This window comes from Oncorhynchus keta, chromosome 26 (assembly GCF_023373465.1).
Source record: "Oncorhynchus keta strain PuntledgeMale-10-30-2019 chromosome 26, Oket_V2, whole genome shotgun sequence".
Taxonomy (NCBI): domain Eukaryota; kingdom Metazoa; phylum Chordata; class Actinopteri; order Salmoniformes; family Salmonidae; genus Oncorhynchus; species Oncorhynchus keta.
In genome coordinates, this window is record NC_068446.1 from 27,228,499 (window position 1) to 27,253,274 (window position 24,776).

A 24,776-nucleotide genomic window follows, 5' to 3' on the forward strand; every position below is an offset into this window, starting at 1 on the left:
CTATCATTATGGAAAGGGACAGTGCCAGACCAGGCCTATCATTATGGAAAGGGACAGTGCCAGACCAGGCCTATCATTATGGAAAGGGACAGTGCCAGACCAGGCCTATCATTATGGAAAGGGACAGTTCCAGACCAGGCCTATCATTATGGAAAGGGACAGTGCCAGACCAGGCCTATCACTCAGTCAATCTGCTAGACATGTTCCTCTTACTGTGGTCCCTCTAGCCTTCACATCCACTGTGGTTTCACACTCAGACTAATGGTCTGTCTCTTCTCCTCTCTTTGGGTGATTCCCTCCCTGCTTCATTCCCCCCTCACTTTTCTTTCTGTTTCACCTCATGAACAGATGTATTTATTCTAATGCTAATAGCTTTAATAGTTATGTCCATTCTGTTGCCTGCCTCTGCAAAGTGCACACTCGCCTCTCTGGCCCATCTCCTCTGTGAGGGTGCTGTGGTGTTAAGGACTCTGAATGTGTGGTTCTGTTCTAGAGTGAAACAACAACCGCCTTATTTTCCTCTCAGCATCCACTCTGCTCTGTCCACCACCCTTGTATTTGTCTGGGTGTGCCTATGTCAACACAACAAGTCCCCGCAAGTGATTTTTAAGATGAATTTGCATCTGTGAGTGTGATAGATTGTGTGTCAAGCGAGTGGAAAAAGACAACGTTGCTCTCCTCTTGTGTGTGTGTGAACTTTTAACTCCCAAGTCCCAGTTCATGAACTCTACCCCTTAACCGGGGGTGCTCAGTTTTTCCTTTGTCATGGAGTTTGGGCGCAGTTGGGGGGGGGGGGGAGGGGGAAGGGACGCTGAAGGGGTGAGTGGCAGGGAGCCCTGTGCAGCTCTCCCAGAGAGAACCCCATCTACCATCTACGAACAGTCAATCTTTTATTTATGTACCTCTGCACTTTTGGCTGTGGTGACTTAAGTACTTAAGTAATTATCTAAACTGTATTTTTAAGAATTTTATACAATATTTACATGCAATACAAATAGATTTTTTGCCAATGTTTTTTAAAATTCTTATTTAATTGTTTTTATTTGTATTGGCATGTTTTGTCATTATACATACAGAAACATGCTGTCAGTTCTGTTAATTCTAGTGTTGCGTCAAGGAAAACTTCCCTAAATGTTGTATTGTGTATCATAGTTGTTGCAGTTGAACACCATGGAACAGGTGTTGGGAATATGTTTGATGTATGAGCTAATCATGTCGATATCATCCAGTATAATTATATCAAGCAGGAAAAGGTGGACTTTTCAGTGAGAATAAGTATTTTTATGTGTATGTCCTATTATAATTTGAGTGTTTTTAACTCAAAGTGAGGCAGCGTTCTATTTGTCCGTACTCTATGAGGTATGGTTACGAAGCCCAGGCATAAACTGTCACCCCCCTTCAATATTTCTCTGTATGTTTATCCAATTTCGACCCCTTAACCTCTTAAATAAGAACACCATAGGAAGAGATACCATGCCAATTCAAACTATATATATATATATATATATATACCACAGAATTGTATGATAAGCAAAGGTAGATCATCTACTCTGAATTTTAACAGGAAAAAAAACTACAAATAAGCAACGAATGGTGACTGTTTCTTAGGAATGTGAGGTGGCAAGAGGGCAGAGGGCCGTTTTCTGTATCAGTGGTTATTATACGTGTCTCTAACCAGGTTTCCATCCAACTTTTTTATGCGAGTAAAGTACATATCAGATAAAAAAAACCATCATGACCAGTCTAATGGAGACAGAACCTTTACCGGTAAACTTGACAAATGTCGACAAAACAAAATACGCCGGACAAGGTGGGATATTTGTGTGTCGGTAAAATTAATTATGAACGAAATGTATCTGGAAACTCATTTATGAGCAAATATTGAATAAGACATCTGGAGTCACGCGATGACGTGTGGTTCTCCCTCTACGATTCGTCGGGAAAGCATGCCGTTTATTAAATTACAGATTAAATGAATAATTATCTTAGACCAGTGTTTCCCAACTCTGGTCCTCCAGTACCCCCAACGTCACACTTTTATTGTAGCCCCGGACAAAAACACCTGATTCAATTTGTCAAGGACTTGATGATTAGTTGACAGGTAGTATCAAGTTTGCTTGTCCTGGGCCACAACAGACCAAGTTTGGGAACCCCTCGGCTAGAGCTCAGGTGTCAATACCAAATTGGGCACACTCGCTATATAACGCAAAATGCTTTGTTAGAACCATCAGTAGAGTTAAAAATGCGATGGAAACTGTAATAGTATTTTTGATTCGGTACATGGGAATTTGTTTGAATGTGCCTACGTCATGCACAGCCTATTATTTGCAAGGAGTCCATTTGATGGTAATGCATCTCTGGTGGGAAAATGAACACACTGCTTTTATGCGGATTTTAGAATATTCGCATGAAAATCTGTCGCCAATTGGATGGAAACCTAGTTTGTGACAGGGAACGTGTAAGCTTTATTTGTCAAAGCAGGGTTTGCTGGCGGGAAGGGGTGATAAAGTGCTACCATGGGCTGAACGGCAGAACAACACGATTTGGTATTTTAAACTTGGCATACGATGCCACCATGTGGCCATACAATGCAAGTTGTGTTAAGTACAAAAATGTTATTTTAATGTTATTTTTTATTTTGAAATCATATATTATTAATAAAGTCATTGAGTACTGTCTGTTGTTGTGGCTCTTAGATGACCAGTGTTTGAACTCCTGAACTCTGGGTGGACTCCATTTTGAAGGGGTGAATTATATAGATAATTTCGTGTTAAACAGATTGTGTGGTGAATCGGGCACTGCAGAGTTTAAACGGTCATGCTGACAAGGTTTATGCCTCACTCAAAACAACTGCGATTCTACTATTACAACTTCCAAGAGTAAGTTTAAAGCCGGACTGAGTAAAATCAAAAAACATGATCATTACATGGGTCTATCTGGTGCTGTGGACAATAAAAGCCACTCTAAAATGTGCAGTTTTGTCACACAACACAATACCACAGATGTCTCAAGTTTTGAGGGAGTGTGCAATTCAAATCCAATTTTATTTGTCACATGCGCCGAATGCAACAGGTGTAGACCTTACTGTGAAATAAATAGAGTTAAGAAAATATTTACTAAATAAACTCGAGTCAAAAATAAAAAGTAACACAAAATAACAATAACAAGGCTATATACAAGGGGTTCCGGTACCGAGTCGATGTGTGGGGGTACAGGTTAGTCGAGGTAATCTTTACATGTAAATGGGTAAAGTTACTATGCATAGATAATAAGCTACGGGCAGCAGAGTTGTCAATCTAAATAGTCCGGGTGGGCATTTGATTAATTGTTCAACAGTCTTATGGCTTGGGGGTAGAAGCTGTTAAGGAGCCTATTGGACCTAGACTTGATGATCCAGTACCGATTGCAGTGCGACAGAACAGTCTATGACTTGGATGACTGGAGTGTTAGACAGTTTTCTTTTGGGCTAGGCAGTGTCAGAGGAAGGCCCAAAAAAACTGTCTAACACTCCAGTCATCCAAGTCATACACTGTTCTGCCTCTAGCGTGGCAGATGTGTCGTTGCCTACCCTTTCCACCTGCTGGTGGCCTGTCAGGAAGTCCAGGATCCAGTTGCAGAGGGAGGTGTATAGTCCCAGGATCCTTAGCTTAGTGATGAGCTTTGTGGGTACTATGGTGTTGAAAGGTAAACTGTTGTCAATGAACAGCATTCTCACATAGGTGTTCCTTTTGTCCAGGTGGGAAAAGGCAGTGTGGAGTGCGATTTAAATTGCATCACCTGTGGATCTGTTGTGGCGGTATGTGAATTTGAGTGGGTCTAGGGTTTCCGGGATGATGGTGTTGATGTGAGCCATGCCCAGCCTTCGTGAGTGCTACTGGGCGGTAGTAATTTAGGCAGGTTATATTAATTTTCTTTGGCACAGGGACTATGGTGTTCTGCTTGAAACATGTAGGTATTACAGACTCTGTCAGGGAGAGGTTGAAAATGTCAGAGAAGACACTTGCCAGTTTGTCTGTGCATGCTCGGAGTACACGTCCTGGTAATCCGTCTGGCCCTGTGGCCTGTTTTAAAGGTCCTGCTCACATCGGCTACAGAGAGCGTGATCACACAGTCGCCCGGAACAGCTGGTGCTCTCATGCATGCTTCCGTGTTTCTTGCCTGGAAGCGAGCCTAAAAGGCATTTAGCCCAACTGGTAGGCTCGCGTCACTGGGCAGCTCGCAGCTGGGTTTCCCTTTGTAGTCCGTAATAGTATGCAAGCCCTGCCACATCCTACGAACATCACAGCCGGTGTAGTAGGATTCAATCTTAGTCCTGTTTTGACGCTTTGCCTGTTTGATGGTTCATCTGAGGGCATAGCAGGATTTTTTAAACAAGTGTTCCGAATAGTGTCCCGCTCCTTGAAAACAACAGCACTAGCCTTTAGCTCTGTGCGAATGTTGCCTGTAATCCATGGCTTCTGGTTGGGGTATGTACATATGGTCACTGTGGGGACGATGTCGTCGATGCACTTACTGATGAAGCCGGTGACTGAGGTGGTATACTCCTCAATGCCATTGGATGAATCCCAGAACATTTTCCAGTCTGTGCTAGCAAAACAGTCTTGTAGCGTAGGATCCATAAGCATTTTGCTTATGGCTTTATACAGTTTGAGTGCGGCATTAGTGCCAGCATCGGTTTGTGGCGGTAAATAGACAGCTATGAAAAATATAGATGAAAACTCTCTTGTTAAATAGTGTGGTCTACAGTTTATCATAAGATACTCTACCTCAGGCGAGCAATACCTTGATATTAGACATCGCATACCAGCTGTTGTTGACAAATAGACACACACCACCACCCCTCGTCTTACTGGACGTAGCAGTTCTGTCCCGCAGATGCACGGAAAACCCAACCAACGGTATATTATTCATGTCGTCATTCAGCCCCGTCTCGGTGAAACATAAGATATTACAGTTTTTAATATCCCGTTGGTAGGATAGTCTCGAACGAAGCTCATCCAGTTTATTCTCCAGTGATTGCACGTTGACCAAATAGAACGAATGGTAGAAGCGCGTTACCCACTCGCTGACAAATTCTCACAAGTCAACCCGATCTCCGCCCTCTGTCTTAATGCAAATGATGGGGATTTGGGCTTGGTCTCGGAGAAACAGTTTATCCTTCACATCAGACTCATTAAATAAAAAATCTTCGTCCAGTTTGAGGTGAGTAATCGCTTTTCTGATATCCAGAAGCTCTTTTTGGTCATAAGAGATGGTAGCAGCAACATTATGTACAAACAATGCAAAAAAATCATTGTTTTAGTTTACAATGGAGTCCCTAGTTCCACTCTTCATACCCCTAATACCTCCTTTGTCCCACCTCCCACACATGCGGTGACCTCACCCATTACAACCAGCATGTCCAGAGATACAACCTCTCTCATCATCACCCAGTGCCTGGGCTTACCTCCTCTGTACCCGCACCCCATCATACCCCTGTCTGCGCATTATGCCCTGAATATATTCTACCATGCCCAGAAATCTGCTCCTTTTATTCTCTGTCCCCAACGCTCTAGGCGACCAGTTTTGATAGCCTTTAGCTGCACCCTCATACTACTCCTCCTCTGTTCCGCGGGTGATGTGGAGGTAAACCCAGGCACCCTCATTTGTTGACTTCTGTGATCGAAAAAGCCTTGGTTTCATGCATGTCAACATCGGAAGCCTCCTCCCTAAGTTTGTTTTACTCACTGCTTAAGCACACTCTGCTAACCCTGATGTCCTTGCCATGTCTGAATCCTGGCTCAGGAAGGCCACCAAAAATGCTGAGATTTCCATACCCAACTATAACATCTTCCATCAAGATAGAACTGCCAAAGGGGGAGGAGTTAGCCTGCAAAGTAATGTCATACTTTCCAGGTCCATACCCAAACAGTTTGAACTACTAATTTTGAAAATTACTCTCTCCAGAAATGTCTCTCACTGTTGCCGCCTGCTACCGACCCCCCTCAGCACCCAGCTGTGCCCTGGACACCATTTGTGAATTGATCGCCCTCCATCTAGCTTCAGAGTTTGTTCTGTTAGGTGACCTAAACTGGGATATGCTTAACACCCTGGCAGTCCTACAATCTAAGCTAGATGCCTTCAATCTCACACAAATCATCAAGGAACCCACCAGGTACAACCCTCAATCTGTAAACAAGGGCACCCTCATAGACGTCATCCTGACCAACTGGCCCTCCAAATACACCTCCGCTGTCTTCAACCAGGATCTCAGCGATCACTGCCTCATTGCCTGTATCCGCTACGGAGCCGCAGTCAAACGACCACCCCTCATCACTGTCAAACGCTCCCTAAAACACTTCTGTGAGCAGGCCTTTCTAATCGACCTGGCCCGGGTATCCTGGAAGGACATTGACCTCATCCCGTCAGTTGAGGATGCCTGGTCATTCTTTAAAAGTAACTTCCTCACCATTTTAGATAAGCATGCTCCATTCAAAAAATGCAGAACTAAGAACAGATATAGCCCTTGGTTCACTCCAGACCTGACTGCCCTCGACCAGCACAAAAACATCCTGTGGCGGACTGCAGTAGCATCGAATAGTCCCCGCGATATGCAACTGTTCAGGGAAGTCAGGAACCAATACACGCAGTCAGTCAGGAAAGCTAAGGCCAGCTTCTTCAGGCAGAAGTTTGCATCCTGTAGCTCCAACTCCAAAACGTTCTGGGACACTGTGAAGTCCATGGAGAACAGGAGCACCTCCTCCCAGCTGCCCACTGCACTGAGACTAGGGAACACGGTCACCACCGATAAATCCATGATTATCGAAAACTTCAGCAAGCATTTCTCAACGGCTGGCCATGCCTTCCGCCTGGCTACTCCAACCTCGGCCAACAGCTCCGCCCCCCCCCCCCCGCAGCTACTCGCCCAAGCCTCTCCAGGTTCTCCTTTACCCAAATCCAGATAGCAGATGTTCTGAAAGAGCTGCAAAACCTGGACCCGTACAAATCAGCTGGGCTTGACAATCTGGACCCTCTATTTCTGAAACTATCCGCCGCCGTTGTCGCAACCCCTATTACCAGCCTGTTCAACCTCTCTTTAATATCGTCTGAGATCCCCAAGGATTGTAAAGCTGCCGCAGTCATCCCCCTCTTCAAAGGGGAAGACACCCTGGACCCAAACTGTTACAGACCTATATCCATCCTTCCCTGCCTATCTAAGGTCTTCGAAAGCCAAGTCAACAAACAGGTCACTGACCATCTCGAATCCCACCGTACCTTCTCCGCTGTGCAATCTGGTTTCCGAGCCGGTCACGGGTGCACCTCAGCCACGCTCAAGGTACTAAACGATATCATAACTGGCATCGATAAAAGACAGTACTGTGCAGCAGTCTTCATCGACCTTGCCAAGGCTTTCGACTCTGTCAATCACCATATTCTTATCGGCAGACTCAGTAGCCTCGGTTTTTCGGATGACTGCCTTGCCTGGTTCACCAATTACTTTGCAGACAGAGTTCAGTGTGTCAAATCGGAGGGTATGCTGTCCGGTCCTCTGGCAGTCTCTATGGGGGTGCCACAGGGTTCAATGCTCGGGCCGACTCTTTTTTTCTGTATATACAGTGCCTTGCGAAAGTATTCGGCCCCCTTGAACTTTGCGACCTTTTGCCACATTTCAGGCTTCAAACATAAAGATAGAAAACTGTATTTTTTTGTGAAGAATCAACAACAAGTGGGACACAATCATGAAGTGGAACGACATTTTATTGGATATTTCAAACTTTTTTAACAAATAAACTGAATAATTGGGCTATACTGATATTTAACATGAAAGAAATAGGAAACAAACAGATAAAGTTGGGGTAGCCTATAATTAATACATTCAAGAGTGCTCATCCTTGCAAGTTAAGGGTGTACAATTTAATTTCTGCAAAATGGCAAAGCATTTCATAAACTTAACTGTGTGAAAGTTTGCTTCAGTTTGCTGTCATATGACTGGTTTTACATTTGTCTCCAGCGATTTATAAGGTAAAATATATTTAATTTAATCTGTTTTTTCATAGGCTATACTCAGCCTGGTCTCAGGGTAGTAAGTTGGTGGTCTGTTGATATCCCTCTAGTGGTGTGGAGGCTGTGCTTTTGCAAAGTGGGTGGGGTTATATCCTGCATGGTTGGCCCTGTCTGGGGGTATTGTCAGACGGTGCCACAGTGGCCCCCGACCCACCCCTGTCTCCAGTACCTATGCTGCAATAGTCTGTACCGGGGGGGGCTAGCGTCAGTCTGTTACATCTGGTGTAATCCTCTTGTCTTATCTGGTGTCCTGTGTCAATTTTAAGTATGCTCCTTCTAATTCTGTCTCTCATGTCTCGGAGGACCTGAGCTCTAGGATCATGCCTCAGGACTACCTGGCCCGAAGACTCCTGGCTGTCCCCAGTCCACCTGGCTAGGGAACCCTGACCTGTTCACCGGACGTGCTACCTTGTCCCGGATCTGCTGTTTTTGACTCTCTCTCTCTGTCTCTACCACATCTGCTGTCTCGACTTCTATATGCTTGACTATGAAAAGCCAACTGACATTTACTCCTGAAGTACTGACCTATTGCCTATTGCCAGGTCGCAATTGTAAATGAGAACTTGTTCTCAACTTGCCTACCTGGTTAAATAAAGGTGAAAAAAAAAAAAAAAAAAAAAAAAAATAGCACCCTCTACAACGACTGGTTATTATTTGACCCTGCTGGTCATCTATGAACGTTTGTTCTTCAAGATGTTCAATCTGGCCTTAAATGGCCATGTTCTCTTATCTCCATGCGGCACAGCCAGAAGAGAACTGGCTACCACCCAGAGCCTGGTTCCTCTCTAGGTTTCTCCCTAGGTTCCTGCCTTTCTAGGGAGTTTTAGCCACCATGTTTCTACATCTGCATTGCTTGCTGTTTGGGGTTTTAGGCTGGGTTTCTGTATAGCACGTTGTGCTGTATAGCACTGCTGATGTAAAAAGGGCTTTATAAATACATTTAATTTATATTTACAATTCCCTTATCCAAACGGATTACTTATTTACCTAGTTTTTATCAATAGTGCTTATCAAGTTGTAAATTACAGCGCATGGAGAATGGTGTTATTTCTATCAGAAAGAACTTAAGTAGATGCCTTTTCCACTTGGATCTTGCGCGTAAAGGTGGTGGAATTATTAGGGACACTTTGAATAAATGAAATCTCCACCCAAAATGAATAGCATGCTATTATCATGCTTAAATTCAAGGTCAGTATACGCATATAGAGAAAAGTGCGTAAAAAGGGAATTCCACTCCATTTTAAGAGCACTTAACTTAACAAATCGAGCCCATACTGCCCCAACAAATCTGTGCCTGTTCGGTAATCCGCCCCCGCATCGACGGGGCTGTAGTGGAGCCGGTCGAAAGCTTCAAGTTCCTTGGTGTCCACATAACGAAGGAATTAACATGGTCCACACACACCAACAAACTAATGAAGGGGCACGACAATGCCTCCCCCCATGCCAAAAGATTTGGCATGGTCTCTCAGATCTTCAAGAAGTTCTACAGCTGCACCATTGACAGCATCTTGACTGGATGCATCACCGCATGGTATGGTACGACAGAGTGTAGTGCGTTTGGCCCAGTGCATCACTGGGGCCAAGCTTCCTGCCATCCAGGACCTATATACTAGGCGGTGTCAGAGGAAGGTCCAAAAAATTGTCTAAGACTCTAGTCACTCAGGCCATAGACTATTCTCTCTGCTACTGCACGGCAAGTGCGACCAGAGCGCCAAGTCTAGGTCCAAAAAGCTCCTTATCAGCTTCTACCGCCAAGCCATGAGACTGCCGAACAATTAATTAAATGGCCACTCAGAGTATTTACATTGACCCCCCCCCATAGTCACTTTACCCCTTCCTACATGTACAAATTACCTCGACTAACCTGTACCCCAGCACATTGACTCGGTACCAGTACTCGTATATAGCCTTGTTATTATTTACTTAACTCTTTTTCTTGAACTGCATTATTGGTTAAGGGCTTGTAGTAAGTAAGCATTTCACCTGTTGTACTCGGTGCGTGTGATAAATTAGAATTTGATTTGTTGACATGTTCTATGAAGAAATAAAGTAAGTATAAAGTATTTTTTTAACAGTCTTTGTGAAGTTTGAGGTGGGGTTTTAAACATTTTCCTAAAATGTTTGCTTTGGCCACAAACATTATTAGGCGTGTTCCCTCCCATTGACATGACAAATAATTAAATAATTCAAGCATAGACTGGTCATTTTTTGAGGGGGGGCACAAAAAGAATGGCACTGATCAGCCTATAGGTGGTGCTGTGATAGATAAGCAGTCTCACTTAAACCCTCGTCAACCGCCTCATTTGGCTTAGAGACTAAACTTTGTAGGTGTCTTTCCTCATGCTGAACAATTTTGCCCCAAGGACCCATAAGGTCCATTTGGATAGTTTTTCCACCATTGTAGAAACTTCTCATGAACCAAATAATGAAATGAAAGGTCCATGGTATGTCTTTTACTTAGTTTGAGAAAAGCTAATGGATGGGTCAAAAGATGGCAGAGTTGATAAATCAAAAATCTGATTTTACATGTCTATTTAAACCACTTTAATCCACTCCAGTGGCCCATCAACTTGAAATCATGGATATCCCTAAAATGAGCCTTGAGTAATTTGATCTCAAAAAACAAGGAAACTATTAACCTTCCTTTGTATATGTAACTAATGCTAAAAATAATCTTCCCATGAACCATATCAGATTCACTCCAGGTTCGTTCAGCTCTCTGGGTGACTGCTAACCTAAAGAAACATAATACCATGTTTGCATATAAAGGAAGATAGTTCCTATGTGATAATGCTTGCTTTGTTTTCCAACAAACCCCGTTCATTGTTTCTCGCAGCTATATTTAGGATAGTAGTTGATTTTCACTGGGCAGTTACTTTAAGTTGCAACCTTGTATATTTCAATCTCAAAATAACCTGAAAAATAGCTATCAAATTTAAGACTTTGCAACAGGAAATGAATGAAACTGCTCAATATTTCAGAATAAATAACCTTTATTTTCCAGCTAGATCACATACATTAACGTTTCTTTCCTCAGCAGCTGCTAGTTTAAAGATGGCACTGCTCATCAACTCTACACACTTTCTTCCCCACCTGATACTAGAAACACTTTCAAAAATCTTAAGTGTTGAGGGTCAGGTAAAACCGGTATTCTGTCTTTAGATGGCAGTCATGAACTCTCATGGTCTTGTATGCATTTGAAGAGATTGCTTGCTCAAGTGTAATAAAGTTGACTGCAATTGCATTGGACTTTGTTGGTGGTATGGAGCTCCAGACCTTCAGTGTGTATGTCAGTACAAGCTTCAGCAGAAAGCTATGACATCAGTTGAGAAAATAACAAAATACAGATACATCACCTTCATTTCCTCCACTTTTGAAAATAATATTTTTCATTCCATATACAACTTCAACAAACACTACAAGCCAGTCTGCTTGGTAAGCTTATAGTTTATTTCCTTCCTGAAACAATGGGTCACCAGCTGTATGTGGAAGACCTAACATCTCTAAACTGCAAGGGCCCTGGCATATTCACTTTCCACAGAGAATGGAATAGTAGTTTACGAAGGGACCTGTGGATTGCATTAGATTACTTAATTAAAAAAATTCAAGTAGTTCAAAAGACAAATGGTGAAAAGTGCTGGAAGCCAGAATCAAAAATCTGATTTCTTCCTATTCCAATGTACAAGGAGTATCATTTGTACTGACAAAGTGGCCCAAATAAACCCCCAATAATTACAACTCAGAATTACACAAGGACCTGAACATATACAGTAGGTTACAGAGACATTCCACACAGCATATGCATATACATGAAGTTTAGGTATGTGTGCAGTGTAATAAAGATCAAACCCCAGTCCATACCGGTCCTGGGTATTATTGGATGTAGAAGGTTTCAGGATGAACGGGAACTTAATTTTGATACGCTATCAAATTTCCTCTATGTACCCTTGTATTAGATTAAGGTAACTCGGGAGAGAACATGTAATGAACCAGTTTTCAGAAAGACAAACTCAGTTCAGTGGCGCAAGTATAAAGAATGTCACACTGCTTGACAAGACTGATGAGCTGAAGACAGTTCTTTTAAAAACATTCAACTTAATAAAATGGTTTAAATAAAGACCAGAGGAAAGAGGCAACGTAGGCAAAATATATTTACAGTATTTAACAATGGTCACAAATTCTTTACACAGAATCGTTATAAAACATTCCAACAAGACCAGGCAATTCCGCAGATAGTATGACAACATCATAACACATAGGAAACAAAAAAATATGGCTTGAATGATATGGTTCCATCGCATTGGAAAAAGTGATTTGGATGCTCTCTATTGGACAAGGTAGGTGCAGAAGTTCAACATTGAGCCATTGGCTTTAACTAAATCTACAACTTCATTTGTCATTGGCCATCTCTTATTCCAGGACCGCGCTACAACAATGATATACTTCCATCAATACTCTGAAACCAGACCAATGCAGACAGAGCAAAACAATAATAAATAGGAAAATGTTTTTGACGAGTAAACACTGGATGTGAAGAAAACTTCCATCAGTAGTTTTTCAGCTGGATAATTCTTTCACATCCAATGTGTCTTTGGTCCAAGTAAGTATTGACTTTGGCAAATGAAAAATAAATATTTGTGAGTAACGCTTTTTCAAAACGTAGCCCAAATTTCTACTACCATTTCCTATGGAAACGTTGGATACTATGCCATTTAGTCTCAAGTATCAAAGCACATTAACCATGCCTCATCACATACAACTCTACTTCATACATCATGCATTATTGTTCATCACAAAACAAATAAAGTTGAAATAAGCTCATCTTCAAAAATCAAAGACTCACAACGCCTTCTCATGGATGTTTTTCCTTAGAACCCCCACAAATGTGAACAATAACCAAAGCAGGAAGCTAACAAAACATTTTCACAGGAGTAAACAGGAACTGCACAGGGAGTGGTGGTCTGTATGGTGTATGTGTGAGAGACTTCTGGCTGCAGGTCTTTTGTTGCGGTTCTATGAAGTGCTCTCCAAGGGCCTTTAATTCCAGGCCTATTTGGGGGGAAGGGAGTTGTCAGGGGTGCTTGGGGTCACCACCTCTTTGTAGAAATGCTCTACTTGCTCTTTGTACATCTTCATGACCACTGGCCTCTTCAGCTTCATAGTGGGGCCTGAGAGAGAAAAAGAGACTGCGTCAGCTATACAGTGTGTACAAAACTTAGGAACACCTTCCTTATATTCAGTTGCACCACCCCTTTTTGCCCTCAGAACAGCCTCAAATCGCCGGACTCTACAAGGTGTTGAACGCATTCCAAAAGGATGGTGGCTCATGTCGACTCCAATGCTTCCCAAAGTTGTATCCAGTTGGCTGGATGTCCTTCGGGTGGTGGACCATCCTTGATACACACAGGGAAACTTGAGCGTGGAAAAACCAAGCAACGTTACACACCCAAACCGGTGTGCCTGGCACCTACTACCATACCCCTTTCCAAGGCACTTAAAAATGTTCTTGCCCATTCACTTTCTGAATGGCACACACACAATCCATGTCTCAGTTGTCTCAAGGCTCAATCTTTCTTTAACCTGACACCTCCCCTTCATCTGCACCGATTGAAGGGGATTTAACAAGTGACATCAATAAGGGATCAAAGCCTTCACCTGGTCATTCTGTCATGGAAAGAGCAGGTGTTCTTAATGTTTTGTACACTGCTGTTATGCTCATTGACACCCACCACTGGATAGGTGGAGAAAACTACAGTGATGACATGGTCTGCAATAGACTGAGAAAAGGGCAACAAAAACTATTATATTGAAATTGGCTATATACATCATGGAAACTAGAGCCCAGCCTATGTAATGACCTGGGAAAAAAAAACATGGCACTAAACCAACATGCACACTGTCTTCCCCAGCCACCCCCCTCCCCTCACCCAGCTCTCCCCCAGTGATGGAGAAGTCCTGGTCTAGGATGATCCACTTCTGGATGCGCTGGGCGTTGGAGGTGGCGTTCTCGTTCACGCGGTTGATGCCCTCCTGGATAGCAGCATGGATGACCCGGTCACGTCCGCCGGCAATCTCTGAGACTCGCGTGGCATTGCTGCCCAGCTTCCGGCACAGCTCTACGACCTCGGGAGTCAACTCATCCTCAGGAGCACCAGTGTCTCCATTCACCTGGCACTGAGGGGGTAAAGAGACATGTAGTTTTAGTCAGTGAGGGAGATAAAAGAACAACATATGCATTTTTCTTAGAAGGCAGTCTTGTGCATGGATCATTTTTTATGTTTCATTAATCAATGCCATTAACCCTAATCTAAGCCGGGTGAGGGGGCTAACATATGGAATTGTTTTAAGATGGATCATTAAGCTATTTGATTTAGAATTTTAAGACCCCTTAAGGTATCAAAAAATATAAAATTATTGGATGAAACATTCAATCTGGCATTGCTATTAGCCAATAGAAACACCTTGATTAACAGATTCCCTACATGGAACAGATGGAACCCCCCCCCCCAAAAATCTAAAGGAAGTTTGTTCTGAATTGTCTGTCTTATCGTGTTTGTGAGAGTCTTCGGCTTTCAAAGGAGTGGTTATAATAGTTAGTAGGCCAAACCGAGAAGACGCTAGACGTTTTTGTGAGAAGACCGATTTTCGGGATGTCTCCTGGTCTGACAAACAATGCTTTAGCTCTGTCACCTTCCACCACAGATGCGGAAGGGAGATATCGGAGGATTGAGACACAGCCCATGCAAAAAACATCTCTAGCTTAAACGGACCGATTTTTATATTATGTTAATTGACTTCCGTGGGGGTGCGACCATTGTAGGCCAAGGGTTAACTGACAATGATACTGTTAACATAAAATGACAACGGCTAGGTTCCAGTTTAACGTTTACTAAACCGTATTCCCACAATACATGGTTGCCATTGCACTCAGGCCAGGTCCATCACCAGTGAGACTACCATGCAGGCATACTAATAACAAGAGTGATAGCACAGTAATAACAGAAATATAGGGATACTTAAAACACAAACTTAACAGTCAGCATAAAGAATGGCAGTGTACAAAATGTCCACCAGAAGTTGCCTTAACATAAGAGGAATTGTGATTTCAGCTAAAATATTAGAATCCACTATGACAGTCTTGCCAGATCCTATGATTACATGATAAGGAGTTTACATAGCACTGTGCAATCTCAGAGGCTACATCTGATTACACATGGTATTTCTCAACTATCAGATACTCTTGAAGTGGCTGCAATAGATGGCCATCTCAAGGATGTTACACAATGTAAACTGTATAACCTTGTTCTAAATAGAAATGGTTGTCAGAACTTAGAAGATGACCTTTGAGTTAAACAGGGTATGAGTTGGGATGGAGATTTGGTTTTACACCAAGTGCTGTAGCTAACTGGTCATACCTTAATGGTGAGCAGCATGGCGAGGAACTTCCTCTTGTCTCCAATGAGCATGGCGTTGCTAACCAGCGACACAGCCTCCTTCACAGCATCTTCAATAGGCACTGGAGGGATGTTCTCTCCACCCGCTGTGATGATCAGCTCTGGGAACGCATTGAAACGGAGGTTTTAATTAGAATTATTCTAACTTGTGAAATCTTCCATCAACTAACAGGCTTTCAACTAACTTCAGTCGGTTCCGTTTAAAGCTGGGTTCTGGGTTATAGTGTGTGGAGAGCAAAGCACCTGCATTGCTTGCTGTTTGGGGTTTTAGGCTGGGTTTCTGTACAGGACTTTGAGATATCAGCTGATGTACGAAGGGCTATATAAATACATTTGATTTGATTTAGAGAAGACTGCGTACCTTTGATGCGTCCAGTGACGAACAGGAAGCCGTTGTCGTCGTGTTTGCCCAAGTCTCCAGAGTGCAGCCAGCCCTCAGCGTCCAGGGCGTCCTCTGTCTTGTCGGCCTGGTTTAGGTAGCCCATGAAGACGTGACGCCCCCAGAAGCAGATCTCCCCATTGCCCTCCTGGTCAGGACTGTGGATCTTAGTCTCACAGCCAGGGATCAACTTCCCAACGCTTGGGAGACAAAACACTTTAACCTTGCAGTTCTTAAATCACATACATGAAGAATATACAGTAAATCTACAGCAAATACATTTGCTAAAAGCTAAGGTATGCATGAGCTTGGTCCTATGAAATTAATTAATTTGTATTGAGTTAGCATGGAAATATGTAATGTCAGGCATTGTATGTTCAGGGGAGTGTGGAGAGTATCTGCTGTAAGATACCTGGTGAGGCGGAATGCATTGGGCAGAGAGATGGTGTGAGGTCCAGTGCTCTCACTCATTCCGTACAGCTCGTACACTGGGATGTCTAGGCTGAGGAAGAACTCCAGGGTATCCTTGGTGATGGGCGCGGCACCTGTGTAACACTTGGTGCAGCGGTCCAGACCCAGGGCTTTACGGACCTTTCTGAACACCAGCTTCTTGGCTAGGCGGTAGTTGACAGGCATCCTTGCCATAGCTCCATTCCTGAGCAGGCAGGAGGGGAAGCAGGAGTTTAATACAACATCAGAACATCTTTACTATATCTTTATACCTCAGGCTGTAGTTCACTACTGTACATACTGTGCTAGTATTATTATACTGTGCGTGGGCATGAGAACTTCTCATCCTGTTCTGTCATGTTTGTGAGTTGTATTGGCCTTAACAAAATCAAATCAAATCACTAAGAAGTCAGAACCACAGGTGGTGCAACAGGTAAATTAGAACACAGATCCCCCTCACCCTATTCAATAGGCTACATACCGGTTCATACTGGTATACATACTGGTTCATACTGGTATACATACTGGTTCATACTGGTATACATACTGATTCATCTTGCTGAGGTTAGTCTTCAGCCCCACTCCTTTGGCCCAGACTGCCACCTTCCTGCGCACAGTAGACGACTTGGCCCCGACGGACTTCATCTTCTCCTGCATTTTCTCCCAGACGCGTGGTACGCCCATAAAGGCTGTGGGACGCACCTCTCTCAACGTGTTGACCAGGGAGCCCTGAGAACAGACAGGAAGGGAGGCACACACACCGAAGGGGTTGGTAATCACAAAGCATGTGTGTGAGCAGTGTAATACAGACACTAGCACATTAAGACAGTTCAGCTCCTGAGGACAACTGTTCAAAAGCATTTGCAACGTAGTGCATTTAGTAAAGCTGACACTTATTTTAAGAATAACCTTTTCACAGATACACTAACGCAGTGTTTCGACATGTCAACTAATCATCAAACGCTTGACAAGTTGAATCAGGTGTTTTTGTCCAGGGCAACATCAAAAAGGTGTGCTTTTGGGGTTACTTGAGGACCAGAGTTGGGAAACACTGCACTAATGAACTGATCAATTGCAAAACAAAGAGTTGTCTTGTGTGAGTAGGTTTCCCCCTTGGAAATCAATTCAACTTAAACTGCCTCCCTTAACTGGATTATACACTAGGTTTAATCTAAAATTAAGGGGAGGACAAGTGAGAGTAACAGACTGCAGAACAATCTTTTCAGTCACATGGAGAATGTGGAAAAGGTCCTCGTCTAAATAAGAATAGACCATCACCTTCAGTGCATCTGGCTGGGCGAAATAGGTTGCCCCTCCAACCTTCATGGTGACCCAGATGTCCACCATCTGAGCAGCGATATGGCTGAGAGGCAGGTAGCTGACAACTATCTCCTGAGACTTGGTGGCTTCTGTCAGCTGGACATGGCGGCCTACGGCGAACGCTGTCCATGTCAGCTACAAAGAGCGAGCGAGAGAGAGAGTCATTAAAACACCGGTCATTTACAAGTAAACTCGGAGCAAAGGTGGACTTGAATAGATAGGAGGCTACATTTTTACACGTTTACATCACGACACTGATAGTGCATCATTCTCATAGATCTTTACAATGGAACCTAATGTGCAGCCATATTATTGGTCACGTACACATATTTTGAAGATGTTATCGTGGGTGTAACTAAATGCTTATATTCCTAGCTCCAATGGTGCTGTAACACCTAACAATACAAAATACATGCAAATCAAAAAAAATCTAAAGCAATTAGAAATATTAGAATAAGCAATGTCAGAGTCTGAAATATAAAAATATATGATGGGGTGTATTGATATTATGGACCGTATATGAATAGAAAATGTGTACAGCAGTAGTTGTATAAGATGAACCATGACTAGAACACAGTATATACATATTAAGTGGGTAAAACTGTATAAACATTATTGAAGTGACCAGCGGTCAATGACTATTTACATAGGGCAGCAGTCTAAGGTGCAGGTTAGAGTAACTGGGTGGTAGCCAGCGAATAACAGTGACTAAAATTCCGGGCAGGCTCCTGGGCGGAGGCCGGCTAGTGGTGACTAACAGTCTGATGGCCTGGAGAGCGAAGGCATTTTTCAGTTTCTTGGCACCTGTACCGTCTTCTAGATGGTAGCGGGGTGAAGAGGCCGTGGCTAAGGTCCTTGATGATCTTACTGGCTTTCCTGTGACACCGGGTGCTGTAGATGTCCTTGAGGGCAGGCAGTGCGCCCCGGTGATGCTGACTGTGCCACCATCTGGAAAGCCCAGCAGTTGCGGATGGTGCAGATGCCGTACCAGGCGGTGAAACAGCCCGACAGGATGCTCTCAATGGTACATCTGTAGAATATTTTCAGCCTCCTGTGGTTGAAGAGGCACTGTTGCACATTCACCACACTGTATGGGGCCTCCCGAGTGGTGCAGTGGTCTAAGGCTAGCTGTGCCACTAGAGATTCTGGGTTCGAGTCCAGGCTCTGTCACAGCTGTCCGTGACCTGGAGACCCATGGAGCGGCGCACAATCGGCCCAATATCGTCTGGGTTAGGGGAGGGCCTGGCCGGCAGGGATGTCCTTGTCCCATCGCGCACTAGCGACTCCTGTGGCGGGCCGGGCGCAATGCACGCCGACACCGTCGCAGGAGTTAAGTGGGCATTGTGTCAAGAAGCAGTGCGGCTTGGGTTGTGTTTCGGAGGACGCACGGCTCTCGACCTTCGCCTCTCCCGAGTCCGTACGGGAGTTGCAGCGATGAGACAAGACTAACTACCAATTGGATACCTTGAAATTGGGGAGAAAAAGGGGTACAAAAATAAAGGTAAAACTAACACTGTGGACCATTTCAGGCTGTCAGTAATGTGCCACCGAGGAACTTTAATCTTTTTGCCCTCGCCATTGCGGCCCAGTCGATGCAGATGGGGGAGTGTTCCTTCAGCTGTTTCCTGAAGTCTACAATCAGCTCCTTCATTTTGTTGACGTTGAGGTTATTTTCCTGGCACCACTCCGCCAGGGCCCTCACCACCTCCCTGTAGGCAGTCCCGTATTTGTTGGTAATCAGGCCTACACTTGTGTTGTTTGCAAACTTGATGGTTGAGTTGGAGATGCGCGTGGCCACTCAGTCATGGAGGAACAGGGAGTATAGGAGGGGGCTAAGCACGTACCCTTGTGGGGCCCTGTGTTGAGGATCAGCGTAGCAGAGGTGCTGTTGCCCACCTTCACTGCCTGGCAGTCTAATGTTACTGGTGGGTGTCACTCACATTGTCATGGCTGAGCATCACTCCTTTGGGCTGCCCCGTGGTCCCTGATGTGTAGATAAGTGTGCAGCACTGGTTGGGTTTCTGGGTAGCGATGATGTCATCCAGCTGAGTGTTGGACTCATCACGGCCCAGCTCCATAAACTCTGCCCACTGTGTAGAGAATACAAGATAGTCAGGATTAGAGGTCGACCGATTATGATTTTGACACCGATAATTGGAGGACCAAAAAAGCCGATACTGAATAAATCGGGCGATTTTTAAAAATGTATTTGTAATAATGAAAATTACAACAATACTGAATGAACACTTATTTTAACTTAATATAATACACCAATTAAATCAATTTAGTCTCAAGTAAATAATGAAACATGTTCAATTTGGTTTAAATAATGCAAAAACAAAGTGTTGGAGAAGGAAGTAAAATAAGAAGTAAAAGTGCAATATGTGCCATGTAAGAAAGCTAACATTTTTATTTTTTATTTGACCTTTAACTAGGCAAGTCAGTTAAGAACAAATTCTTATTTTCAATGACGGCCTAGGAACAGTGGGTTAACTGCCTGTTCAGGGGCAGAACGACAGATTTGTACCTTGTCAGCTTGGGGATATGAACTTGCAACCTTCCGGTTACTAGTCCAACACCCTAACCACTAGGCTACCCTTAAGTTCCTTGCTCAGAACATGAGAACATATGAAAGCTGGCGGTTCCTTTTAACATGAGTCTTCAATATTCCCAGGTAAGAAGTTTTAGGTTGTATTTATTATAGGACTATTTCCCTCTATACCATTTGTATTTCATATACCTTTGACTATTAGATGTTCTTATAGGCACTTTAGTATTGCCAGTGTAACAGTATAGCTTCCGTCCCTCTCCTCGCTCCTCCCTGGGCTCGAACCAGCAACACAACGACAACAGCCACCATCGAAGCAGCGTTACCAATGCAGAGCAAGGTGAACAACTACTGGAAGGCTCAGAGCGAGTGACGTTTGAAATGCTATTAGCGTGCGCTAACTAGCTAGCCATTTCACTTCGGTTACACCAGCCTCATCTCAGGAGTTGATAGGCTTGAAGTCATAAAACAGCGCAATACTTGACGCACAATGAAGAGCTGCTGGCAAAACGCACGAAAGTGCTGTTTAAATGAATGTTTACGCGCCTGCTTCTGCCTACCACCGCTCAGTCAGATACTTAGATACTTGTATGCGCAGTCAGATTATATGCAGGACACGCTAGATATTATAGATAATATCTAGTAATCTCATCAAGCATGTGTAGTTAACTAGTGATTATGATTGATTGTTTTTTATAAGCTAAATTTAATGCGAGCTAGCAACTTACCTTGATTTACTGAATTCGCGTAACTCCTTGGAGTGCAACGAGAGAGAGGCAGGTTATTATTGCGTTGGACTAGTTAACTGTAAGGTTGCAAGATTGAATCCCCCGAGCTGACAAGATGAAAATCTGTCGTTCTGCCTCCAAGGCAGTTAACCCACCGTTCCTAGGCCGTCATTGAAAATAAGAATGTGTTCTTAACTGACTTGCCTAGTTAAATAAAAGGTATTTAAAAAAATAATTCAAAAAAAGGTGCCCAAAAATACCGATTTCCGATTGTTATGAAAACTTGAAATCAGCCCTAATTAAAATCGGCCATTCCGATTAATCGGTCGACCTCTAGTCAGAATACAGTGGGGGGGAAACAAACCAGCAGGAACTGTAGTGCGTTATGAACACAGAAGGCATTGATCCAACTTCTAATGTTCGAATGAAATCGAAAATTGAAATAGTTTGACACGCATACCGTGTAGAGGTTTGGTCTCTTCTCTTTAAGTGCATCTTTGTACTGGATAATGGCTTTCATGTGTGGCAGCTTGTCCTGAACCTGAAGGAAAAAGAGGAATAAACTGATAAACTGATTAAGGTTAAAAAAAGGATGAAGGTATCCCTGATGTATTGATGAATCTAAGCTAATCTAAAGCTCTCCATCCTCTGTGCTTACCTGTAGGATCTTCTGTAGCTGTTTGTGGTTCTCCACCACGATAATGTTGGCCTTGCAGTTCTCTGCTAAGTACTGGCACGCCTCTGGGGAGTTGGTGGTGTAGATACCCACTGCAAACCCACTGGCAACACAAGACAACAGTGAGTCATATTGATTCATGGTCCATAAAACTCAAGATTCCTTTCCCACAGACAGGTTTGGCAACTCTGCTAGGTAAGTATGCATTTCATAAAGTTATGCTCATCATGAAAGAACAATCCAAGAACAGTCTCTACTAGGTGTGTTACGGTTCACCAAACCTGTGGTTTGGTATATATATTGCATTAAAAAAGAGAAGTAAAATTCCATTCACAATGTACCTTGCATTGTCTGTTTACCGGATTGTCACGACTCTGATGCTACGTTTGTAACTATATGGGAGGTGGGAATTTACTAGTTGTGACGTCGTAAATACCAGTTGAATGCATTCATGGGATTTGAACTCGTCGAGAAATGCAGAGGAGCTAATTTCCAACAAGCAGTGCCAACCGTAAACTAAAAGTACAGCCATCATGCTTGTAAACAAATTATAGTGTTCAAAACGTTGCGTTTAACTGCCAAAAAATCTGTTAGAGGGGCCATTTCCTTAGTAGGTGACAGAGGTCACCATGTGAGAGAAGTGGGTGCTCAAGATGATAGACTAGTTTCCCCACTTTGAGGGCCGTTCAAGTGGATTTTTCACAGTCGTATGTCTAACTTCCCACTTGGTTACGATGGCACCATGACACTGCCTTCTTCAGTGCCAAATGCATACGTGTGACTCTCAAAAGGCGGTGTGTGTCACACGGGACATATCCAATTCTGAGGTTATGTGATGGGCCATCACGGTTAAGTAAGCGCAACAGGGTGCATTGGACAATTCATTGGAAACTTCTGAATATTTGCTGAAATGGGTGCAAGAGGGAAGTTAGTAACATGCGTTTCAGTCTTGCGCCGGTATACTGGGTTGATGTTGCCGTAAATGTGTAAACATATGAGGCGTTGGCAGCTGCATTATTCTCATTGAGTGCGGCAACATTTATCGCAGCGGTCTAAGGCACTGAGGTGTCATTACAGTCCCTGGTTCGAATCCAGGCTGTATCAGATCCGGCCGTGATTGGGAGTCCCATAGGGCAGTGCACAATTGGCCCAGTGTCGTCCGGGTTTGGCTGTCATTGTAAATAAGAATTTGTTCTTAACAGACTTGCCAAGTTAAATAAAGGATAAATAAAAAAATCCACAACTGACCATTGTCGTTGTAATCTACCAATAAGCAAAAATGTTCCCAAACTGGAGATTTAAACGATGATACATTATCCTCCAATTCTGGTATATTAAGCCCACCACACCATTGTGCAGAACTACACTGAACAAAAACGCAACAAGTATTGGTCCCATGTTTCATAATCTGAAATAAAAGTTCCTTCTCTAAAATGTTGTGCACAAATTTGTTTAAATCCTTGTTAGTGAGCATTTCTTCTTAACCAAAATAATCCATCCACATGACTGGTGTGGCATATCAAGAAGCTGATTAAACAGCATAATCATTACACAAGTGTACCATCGGCGGAGAAAAATAAAGGCCACGAAAATCTGCCGTTTTGTCAACACAATGCCACAGATGTCTCAAGTTGAGGCAGCACGCAATTGGCATGCTGACTGTCCACCAGAGCTGTTGCCAGGAAATGTAATGTTAATTTCTCTACCATAATCCGCCCCTGTCATTTTAGAGAATTTGGCAGTATGTCCAACCGGCCTCACAACCACAGATGACTTGTATGGCGTTGTGTGGGCAAGCGGTTTGCTGATGTCAACGGTGGCGGTGGGGATATGGTATGGGAAGGCATAAGCTACGGGACCATGAACACAATTGCATTTTATCTATGGCAATTTGAATGCACAGAGATACCCTGATGAGATCCTGAGGCCCATCGTGAGTCCCAATTTTTTTTTTTAAAGGTATGTGACCAACAGATGCATATCTGTATTCCCAGTCATGTGAAATGATCGATTAGGGCCTAATTCATTTATTTCAATTGACTGATTTCCTTATATGAACTGTAACAAGTAAAATCTAAGAAATTGTTGCATGTTGCGTTTATATTTTTGTTGTTCAGTACAGTTCCCAGCTGCAGTGAAAAGGCACCACAGCAAGTGTTTATTGCGCTGTCCGTGCTGAAGCATGTCAGCCATTTACATAGTTTTTGACTTAAAAATATTTTTGATTTAAAAAATCCCTAATTTGTTTAGGAAAAACATTCCCTATTCCCTCAACCCCTACACGTATAATAATCACATAAATAAATTAGTTATAACAAATTACGAACACAGTAACAGCAAAATGCATCTCAGTGCACTTTTGATGTCAAAAAGAAGCGCAAAACAGGCAAATGTTTGCTGGTTTCTCAGGAGGGAAAGGGGAAGTCAGATCTGTGGAAGACATTTGACTTAGTTGTGGAAAACTATGGAGGTCAAGAAAAAGGAGCAAGCGTTGCGTGACTATTATGGTGTGCCAAACAGTTGCTGTTCAATTACAATATTTTTTCTGACCACTTGGAACAATGTACACACTAAATAAACATACTTGAGTGTCTGTTCTAACGAAAGAAAAAGCCTTTATTACAGCAGACTAAAATCAGTTGCATTAATTTGTGAATTGCCGTTTATTTATTGTTTAGACTAATTATTCAATTTAAAACGAAAATTATTTATATATGCTACTGTATCAATCATAGGCCTAAGTTAACTGCATTAAGACTAAATGGGACGCGCTCTTAGGCCTACAGCTCGATGCTGGTTATAAACTCTTCAAAAAAGAAACGTCCTCTCACTGTCAACTGCGTTTACTTTCAGCAAACTTAACATGTGTATAAATATTTGTATGAACATAAGATGCAACAACTGAGACAAACCGAACAAGTTCCACAGACATGTGACTAACATAAATGGAATAATGTGTCACTGAACAAAGGGAGGTGGGGTCAAAATCAAAAGTCAGTATCTGGTGTGGCCACCAGCTGCATAAAGTACTGCAGTGCATCTCCTCCTCATGGACTGCACCAGATTTGCCAGTTCTTGCTGTGAGATGTTACCCCACTCTTCCATCAAGGCACCTGCAAGTTCCCAGACATTTCTGGGGGGGAATGGCCCTAGATCCAACAGGTCTGAGCCTGCAGGA

General features: G+C 43.2%; 1 protein-coding gene across 3 annotated transcripts in view; it reads right to left on the bottom strand.

Moving 5' to 3' along the window:
• Window positions 1–12,170: 12,170 nt before the first annotated feature.
• LOC118359185 (long-chain-fatty-acid--CoA ligase ACSBG2-like) overlaps window positions 12,171–24,776 on the bottom strand; it is a 48,357-nt gene continuing 35,751 nt past the window's right edge. For all 3 annotated transcript variants that reach the window (XM_035737524.2, XM_035737523.2, XM_035737525.2), the window contains 10 exons: window positions 21,581–21,701; window positions 21,383–21,463; window positions 19,587–19,736; window positions 17,605–17,781; window positions 16,874–17,055; window positions 16,289–16,531; window positions 15,859–16,076; window positions 15,459–15,598; window positions 13,971–14,217; window positions 12,171–13,211 (listed from right to left, as the gene is read on the bottom strand). In XM_035737524.2, coding sequence (XP_035593417.1) covers window positions 13,093–13,211; window positions 13,971–14,217; window positions 15,459–15,598; window positions 15,859–16,076; window positions 16,289–16,531; window positions 16,874–17,055; window positions 17,605–17,781; window positions 19,587–19,736; window positions 21,383–21,463; window positions 21,581–21,701 — 1,678 coding nt within the window. In that variant the 3' untranslated portion in view covers window positions 12,171–13,092. The remainder of the gene's footprint in view (window positions 13,212–13,970; window positions 14,218–15,458; window positions 15,599–15,858; window positions 16,077–16,288; window positions 16,532–16,873; window positions 17,056–17,604; window positions 17,782–19,586; window positions 19,737–21,382; window positions 21,464–21,580; window positions 21,702–24,776) is intronic.